We start from the raw sequence: 9,270 nt of genomic DNA, 5'->3' as shown, positions 1-9,270 counted from the left end.
CCGATGGAAGACGGGCTCAATAGCATACGGGTATGTGGTGGGTCCTACAGGATAGCTCACTGCCCCAATGCTCTGACAGGACCGCCCGGACTGACCGGACTGGCAGAACTGCAACTGTTTCGACTGCTGAGACTGCTTGGACTGCCTAGTACTGCCTTCTCACCCATTCACCGGTCTCGACGTTTCCTTGTAAACAACAAAAAGAGGAGGAGTCAACAATTTGCCAATCATAACTATGGCAGCAGAAAGGACTGTAAGCGGTGGCAGCAGGAAGGACTGTAAGCGGTACCAAGTATTTATTTTTCTTATTTTGGTAATACTGAAATTCCATATTTACGAATCCTTCCTGCCGCTGTAGGCAAGTACATTAAAAATTTATTTATTCTGTATACCAATAGAATTTGATTGGCCTTACTAATAGCATGCTGTCTTTCATACTCGCAGAAAGACAGACAGATCTTAGCTGTAGCTTCCAGACTTTACAGCTAATTCATCAAAGAGTTTGGAACAATGCCATGAAAGCTATGAGAGACTTAAAGTCTTCAAGGACTGGAGTATCAATCAAATTTGAAGAAATTTGCTCCTTTCTGGCTAGAAGCAAAACAGGAAGTGAAAATGACCACACCTGTTGGCCAATGGTTGAAAAGAGCGTGCGGTGAGAATAAGTGGCGCTGAAATTATATCCACTTCGTTCCTCTCTTATTTATTATCATCATCATCGGAGTCCAGTGATACGATACCATTGATGGAGAGGGAGGAGGTTTCAGTGAGAGGCATGCATATTTTGTCCACGTTGTTCAGTATCGAAAGCATATATTGAATTTGGGGTTAATCTTAAGTTATCGATTCACATCGGCCTACAGCCACCTAATCGCCGGTTTCCTTTCTCTCTAACAGGGAATTCACTATTGCAAAATCCACAAATAAACATGTTAGCTGCACATTCCACATGATTTGTAGTAACCCCCTCCCCCATTTCCGTGACTACTCGGATATCTCTCTCTTTTACGCGCCACCTCTCTCATTTGATATAAAGTTTTTTTTTCTTTTTAATTTACCTCAACTTTTGCCCTCATCATATCCATTTTTTTTATATTAGTATAATTACTTTTTATACGATCTCTCCCACATTTTGTCCTAGTTTAATTCGTGCCCAATTACTTTTTATACGATCTCGCCCACATTTTGTCCTTGTTTAATTCGTGCCCAATTTGGACGATTAAAAAATGAACGGCCGAAACTTAGCCGTAATCCTGTGACTTGATAAATATTGGCATGGCTCTCTCTCTCTTTTTCTCACTCAATATCGGACGTTACGATCGGTATATTTCTATTAATATTGTTCCCTTGTTTTCCACTTTATGTAATTGTGTGCATATGTGTATGGATGTATAAAAATACGCAAAGTTGCAGAGATTTGGTTACATGGATAATAGTATAAATTGAAATACAAATTCTAAAAAAATATTATTTTAGTCTACAGTTGCGCTGAATTCATATTCATACACCGGGAAATTGATAAGGTTAATTGAAAATTTAAGAAAAATTAAGTAATTTATTGTAATTGCAAACTGTCCTATAATCCAGGTGCTGATGCGGCAGCTAATACACAAAGTTGATCATCGTGAAGCTTGGGGGAGCCGCAGTAATTCAGCCACTTCCAAAATACCTTAAAATATTACCAAATGCCTAATTAAACACTACACAATTATCGTATGCATATATCTAAATTTAATTATGAGCATGTGCAGCACTTATAACACTTGGAAAGTTGCATACCTTGGAAAATCTAAATTTATATATATATATATATATATATATATATATATATATATATATATATATATATATATATATATCAACAGTCCAAACTGACGTCCACGTAGTACATATTTCATGATATCCCTGAAAGGGTACGAAACCTCGTATTACAAATATGCAAGGTATGAAAAACAGACGTTTAAATGAAAATACTAAAAAGTAAGTGATGGTAATTGGAAGGCATTTTAATATGGGAAAGCATTATCCCTCCAAATGATTTCGGATTGACAAACAAAACTCCCCCTGAGTTTTACAGACCCACCGATATCATCCTGGGACGAAGGCGAAGTACGTGTAGAGTGAGAGACTGCGATGAAGGAATGCTTCTTCCTGGCTGGGTTTAAACGGAGATTACATGTCGAAAGGAATAGCCGTCGTCACTTCAAAGAGATAGCTGTATATCCTTATATAGTCAATAGAGCTCAGAGTATCTGAGTTACGAGACCCTTCGTGATTGAAATCTCCTTCGTAACTGACTTAAGTTTCCGTCAACCTCATGAAGAAAGCAAAATCATTAGTGGTTGGTTAGGACAGAACCAGAACGGCCGCTGGGAGGCAGTGAGCTGTTAACAACCAAGGGGGTAGTTAAATATTTGAAAACTACGTTAACTGTCTTCCAGTGACCATGCTAATTAAACAAATAATAAAAAATCAAAAATTCCATATGGAATTTCAGTAACAACAGTTTTTACCCCCGTCTCCACTCTCTCTCTCTCTCTCTCTCATTCTCTCTCACGTCTCGTCTCTCTCTCTCTCCTTCCTCCTCTCTCTCTCTCTCTCTCGTAATATATATATATATAACATATATATATTATTATATATATCCTTGCAATTTAAGTAAAGTAAGAAGCTTGTTCAACTTACAGGCATTATTCCACTGAACGTAGTGGAATAATGCCTGTAAGTTGAACAAGCATCTTACTTTACTTAAATTGCAAGTATATATAATATATATATATATATATTATATATATATATATATTATATATATATATATATATAAGAGAGAGAGAGATAGAGAGAGAGAGATGAGATGAGAGAGGGAGAGGAGAGAGGAGATGAGAGAGAGCAGGAGAGGAGAGAGAGACGAGAGAGAGAGAGAGAGAGAGAGAGAGAGAGAGAGAGAGAGAGGTAAAACTCTGTAGACCAAAATAATATTTTTTAGAATGTGTATTTTAAATTATATCCGAATCAATTAACTTTAGCAGTCGATCTAATTTACTTTACTTCCAGATGTCACAAAAATTGATAAGAAGTTGCATTCCTTGTGTTCAAAAGTAAATTAAAAACTAAAGATATCGAAACAAACAAATAAATGATAGAGAAATTACAAATCAAAACATTTGTAATAAAAATTAATAGGGATTATCTGTTTGATTTTTGTAAATACAACAATCTCGGGGTCACAACTGTGCGTATAAAACGTAAAACATTCTTTATAACTAAAATATCTAATTGTTCAGCCTAGTCAGAGAAAGAAAATAATCTCACTGAAAAGTTCGAGAATCTGGCTATATCAGAATAGCTTTCATTGTTCCTACCCAGCTTATAACAAGGAAGAAACTGTACTTAGCCCACCATTCACCAGTACCGTGGCGTTCACCAATTAGTAGTCAGTGCACTAAAACATATTATACTGTTCATGAATGATTCGCCTAACGCAACGTGATCGGTTTAATACTTAGCATTGGAAGCTGACACGTTCATAGATAAGCATAGGTAAGGTACTGTACGGAATTTGCCCGTTTTTTCCCTACCTGAACTATAGCGTACCGTACTTTCGTAAACTTATCGTACCGTAATTCCGTACCGTACGCAAAATGCCAGTTGATCGCCTGTAACCAACGTGAGCTGGTTCAACTTCTGAGGGCACCTTCATGCTATTCTTGCCCTCATCATATCCGGCAATAAGGCCGCTTTCTGCCAGGTACAGTCTGTTGAGTTACTTGTTCCTCTGTGTTAATTTTAGTATTTATTAGTCTCATTTTTTGTACACAAGTGTTTGGTATATTGAAAACTTCTTCAGAATTTTATCATTCTCTCGATACCTGGTTGTTTGTAGACCTCGAATTTTGCCTCATACTTTATAGTGAAGAACCCAGGTGTATAGTGCTAATATGAGATTTTAGTCACTGTTCATTAAACTTAAAATGAGAGCTATTTGGAGTTTAAACATGTTCAAGGTATATCGTATGGTTAACAGGCATTCACTGTCAGTTTGTGAATTTTTGTCAAATAAATCTCCCCTTTTTTATTTCACGCTAGAATAATTAAGGTATGTGATATCGGCTATATTACTTTATTTTTATGCAGGAGTAAAAGATCAGCGGTTACCCTCGACCAGCCAGAAGGGTCCATAGTACAAAACAAAACTAATCATTTTCTTATGTTTATTTTTTAATCTTAAACGGATTAAGATATAGAGAGCTCATGTTTTACTTAAGCAATGACAGCAACATCCAGAGATGAATCCAAGTATTGTTGCTTGTCATGATTAAATATGAGATTTCTATCTCAAGAATAATGATGAAAATAAGAGAGCAAATATTTTAGTCTTAACTTTTTTCAAATGTGATTTGAAATAGAATAGAGACTTGTCATACTTATCACCCTTCATTAATCTTTCGTACCAGTGTAAGGTGTGAGATTAGGATGCAGTTTCATCGAATTATATAGTCATATATATATTTATATAGTCTGCAATACCTTTAAAACGAACCCGCAATATTATTATTTTTAAAACCCAGACCAGGTATATGAGTATAAATTCATTATTAATTCAAAATTAGTTGAATTTTCAACTCGTATTAATTCCTTGAAGCTTGAAGCATAGGCCTATGCTGGAATCAAAACTTGAGACGATGTATGTTTAACGTCGACAAAAATCACCACGTTTCATTTATCACTTACACAATTAACGATCCTAAGAGAGAGGAGAGAAGGGGGGGGGGGGGGAGTCTATAGTCACAGCACACGCAAGCTGACCACAGTTACAAGAAGAACCAAATTTTGAAAACATAGAGGATACAGAATTAGGCTCAAAAATACAAGTAAATACATAAAGAAATGTCCTATAGACGGATACAGATTAGCTTTAACAATTATTATATGTTGTTTCATGTAGTCACGTACTACGTATACTCTCTAGCAGTATTGCCCTTAATGATGGATATACAAGTAGACAAATGGACTTGAACTGAAGCAGAGTAACCTGTGACTGGGAGCCAACACAACTTCCATGGACTATGGCATAACTCTTACCGTCCCTGAATTAACATTAAAATTAGGGGGACTCGCTATTCACGTTTTCTCTTTAATTTCAGTTCACTTATGGAGCCACCATTCTCACTATTCAAATTTTCTGCTTAACTCTGAATCAGTGACCATAAACGAACTTCAGGAAGGCAACGCTGACGGAAGTTCGAAAGATACCTTCCTGGGCTTTAGTTTTCCCGGATAATAATCACAGCATCAGCAATTGACTGTTTCTAGTTAAACCATAGTAAGGGCCTATAATCTTGCAATACCTCCACTCTTCGTCCAGTCAACAGTAAACTGCCACATCAATTACCATCATATCGTACAGTTCCCAGTCTAGTTTTCCAAATGCTCTTTCAGTTTAAAATCTGTTGGCGATTCTGCTACCGGAAGTCTCGTTTTCTCATTCTCAGATTTCTAGAATTGTAGTCTCATCATCTAGAAACTGACGAAGCGTCACTTACTTCTTCAGTCTGTTGAAGACGCAGAGTATGCCCGTCTTGAGGAAGGCCTTGACGTCCTGCATGGGAGAGAAACTTCTATTTAGTCTTGATCAGGTATTTTGGAGACAAGGTGTTTTAAAGCTAACAGACAATGTGAAAAACTAAAGTAATCAATTCTAGTTATTCTAGTTCATTTAGTCCGGAGATTAATGTCACCTATAGTAGGAAACCTCCAGGTAACGCATCTAGAGCCGATGATATTAAAGGACAAAATTTATATAAGAGTAAAAAGGTTTCCATTACCATTGAGGGTAGAGCAGCTTGTCGAGTGACGTGGACAAACCTCTCCTTCGGTCTGAGGACGGTCGTCCGCGAGAGAATCGTGGACACTTAACATTTCTATAGAATTCGAACAATTCTTATGCTTCTGCAAATGGTACAGAAGTGGAGAAATGAACAGTCGAATAGTAAACATTAAGGAATACACTGTAAGTTCTTATGAGCTGGTCTTAAAGATTAAAAGCCCAGGGCAGTGTTTTAACAAGAATGAAAACATTAACACAGCAAACTTTGAGTTTTTCCCCAAGATTAAGCCAAATTTAATTATGGCTAGAGAGTCAGGTGCTAAAGTAAGCTTTTACGAAACTCAAGAAGGCTAATAATAGCAAATTACTTTGCTAGCTTACTGTTATTTGTCTCTCGATATAGACCACAATAAACTATTTTTATTGATTAAATTATTAACTAAGATTTTCACAAGCTGAATTACTGTTAGATATTTCCACTACCAGCAAATGTTAAATGACTACTTTCAAGTTTTTAAGAGTCACCGTTTTTGACAGGAATTATTACCATTTTACAGATTAGGGTATCTGGCTTTCTGTGTTTTGTAATACTTATTTCCGAAGTCGCTTGTGTACATAACAAAATTAGATTATATCTGCAATATATTACATTAAAGAAACTAGTTAAATATATGCAATAAAAAAAACTAGATCCTCACCTTCTTCCTTCTACAGCAGATGATGCATTGATCGACGACCCAAGCTGTAGAATAAGCTACATAAAACAGGAGAATGATTGTCCAGAGAGCAACGTTAAGCCAGAACATGTTGAAGTACGGGATATGCATTCTGAAAACAGGTTATGTAATTTATAAAACATAGCGATGAAAGATTAAATTAACACCAACGTATTAAATTAGAAAGACCTGTAGTTTGAGCAGTGGCTAGACTGACCATTATGAGAAATATGTAAATTTAATTTTTAAAAAAAAGTCAAAAGGTGAAGAGGACTAGGTAATAACACCTTGATACAAACATCACACTCGTCAGTAATTGCCGTTATTGTTCCAGTACTATGAAATTAATATTTACAGTGGTAAAAAAATCAAAGTTTAGCTTTTGAAACTGCCACAAGTAAAGTCTGCTTCGTTGTGAATTTGCTTTCTTATATTCCTGTATACTTATGGAAGTAGTTTCAGGCTAAATAACAGTCTTCTTTGTGGATAAGATCCAGTGGCTGACAGGAACTGATATATTAAGGAGGTTAATACTTCTCATTTTCTTTGTTTATAACAATCCAGTTGTTAATAGGATCAGACTATCTTAATGTTTTAATTTATCCTGATGGCCTGGTCAGGAACACAAGGGTGATTTTGGAATATAATGCATTATTATAACTGCATCGTTTTGAATGGAAGCCTGGCCTTCGTTAATAGAATATGATGTAAAGGAAATGGCAATTCGTACTTTAATTTTGAATTGAAAGAAACTTCTGCAAATAATAAAATGTCACGCAAAACTGGGGTCCCAAAGTAGAGAGGCTTTAAAAGGGCAGTATTGTTTTTAACCCACCACATGCTCGCAAATTAGACTGAATGGCTAGCACGGTCAGTAAGGTTTATGTCCATCTAGTACGAATTTGTGTTATGTTTATGACATAAATTAATTAATATCTGGGTCTGCAATATAAACCTTTTCATCACAAGGTAAAATGTGGATGGAGACAACACCTAATAAGATATCGTTCATGTTTAAGTGAGAAACTGCGTACCAATACTCTCAAAGATTCTAGTTTCGATTTCAGACGTAATAAATAAAGTTTCTAGGAAATAAATCTAACATTAAGTTTGGTAAAAAAATACTTCAGTGGAGCTCTAATTTGACGCCAAAATCTTCAAAACTGACTGTTATACTCCGCCAACAGACATCAGTAAAAGCCCAAGTAATATCAAAGTACTTTCAAGTTAAATGGATCCCCCAAGATAACTAGGTACTCTGATCGCTGAGGAATTATTTACGTATTTAACAGAACGTTAATATTAAAACCTACCAAAACGAATGGCCTTTCCATCACAGACATGAATAAAAAATACAAGAAACAAGTAGCGAATAATAGCAAATCACAGGACTTTCAATTCAGCACGATAATAGGAATTTAAGTCTTCCCAAAACAAAAGGTCTTTATCATTTTGCTTATGATCACCGTCGGAACTTCACCCTGACGATTACGCGTGAAGAACGGAAATTATAGAGATTCTCTAGGATAAACTAGACACCCAGTTCACTTAATGGTTATTTACACATCCAGGGTAACAATAACATTAGAAATAAGCAGAAATAACATTCATTACCTTTTTAGTGATGCAAGCACCGTCGAAAAACACTTAGACGAATACTCAAGTCTTGAAGAACGAAAAGTGGAAGGTGTCAGGTCAGAAAACGAAGACTGGACTGAAGAGTCTGAGAGCAGGTTCGTCCATTTACAGTTTCGACAAGACTTAAAAACACTAAAAATACAGATACACAAGAAAAGAAAGTGATGAACTATTCCTGCGTAGTTTCGGAATTTGTTCGACGAACCTTGGCAGTTTTGGGATTCGGCAACTTCAAAGGATGGAAAGATAAGTACGGAGTTCAATGGATTACCGCAAGGAGATAATAATTACCGTATTATCTGTCGTCAAAGAAATACGGATATTATCACTTACAACAAGAGCCTTAGTGCTGAGGAGAACTGCAAACCAGAGAGGTCATCAAACAGAGACAGGTAGTTAATCTTTAAGTCGCCTGGGAATACGTTCAAATACTACAGAGAAAGGGAATAAGAAGGGAAATGTTTATTGTGGATAGATGTCGAGAAGTGAGGGATCAGGCAACGCCATCTTGAATTCTAGATGGCGTTGGATCAGGCCACAAATATTTATGACAATATCTATCTTGTCCCAAGAGGATTTCATTCCCCTTTCTCCGCAAAACACGAGTAAATAATATTTGGAGAGATTTCAGAAAATCAAAACGGATGCATGGAGTTGAAATATTGTTGATATGTTTCGTAAATTATTCTCGAACTCCATTCCCAAACAGAATGGCACTCATTAATATTACAGCGCGGAATATGTATGTTCATGCAAAATCAAGACTGTTTCTTCTCGAATTTAATATAAATTCATGTTGCTAGATTAAGAATCGTTTTGCAATGTTTCCCTCTGTTTAGAAAATAGTTACATTGCACCGAAGCATGGCAGTTATTTTATAGCTTATAAAATCTGTTACGAAACTCCTTCATACTTCTACGAGGTCTGAGCTACAATCTTGATTTACGTAGACAAATCTACTAGTGATGGACATCAATGTTTACTTTGAAATAGAAATATTAGGAACTTGAGGAAAATAATGGGATGATTTTAATTACTACAAATAGCATCAGATGTGTTAAGAAATCGGCGCAACAGAAGAAATAGTTC

At 36.0% G+C, this 9,270-nt stretch overlaps 1 protein-coding gene across 1 annotated transcript; it reads right to left on the bottom strand.

The window, feature by feature from the left end:
• Window positions 1-4,876: 4,876 nt before the first annotated feature.
• On the bottom strand, window positions 4,877-8,285 carry LOC135199163 (uncharacterized). The gene is made up of 4 exons (XM_064227060.1): window positions 8,158-8,285; window positions 6,526-6,655; window positions 5,826-5,949; window positions 4,877-5,599 (listed from the first exon to the last, which is right to left on the bottom strand). The coding sequence occupies exons 2-4, from the start codon at window positions 6,652-6,654 to the stop codon at window positions 5,514-5,516; spliced, it is 339 nt and encodes a 112-aa protein (XP_064083130.1). The 5' UTR covers window position 6,655; window positions 8,158-8,285; the 3' UTR covers window positions 4,877-5,513.
• Between the last annotated feature and the right edge of the window lie 985 nt (window positions 8,286-9,270).

The sequence above is a fragment of the Macrobrachium nipponense genome, chromosome 25 (genome assembly GCF_015104395.2).
Source record: "Macrobrachium nipponense isolate FS-2020 chromosome 25, ASM1510439v2, whole genome shotgun sequence".
NCBI classification, from domain to species: domain Eukaryota; kingdom Metazoa; phylum Arthropoda; class Malacostraca; order Decapoda; family Palaemonidae; genus Macrobrachium; species Macrobrachium nipponense.
Note: the sequence above shows the minus strand (reverse complement) of the source record. Positions and strands in the feature narration are given on the sequence as shown.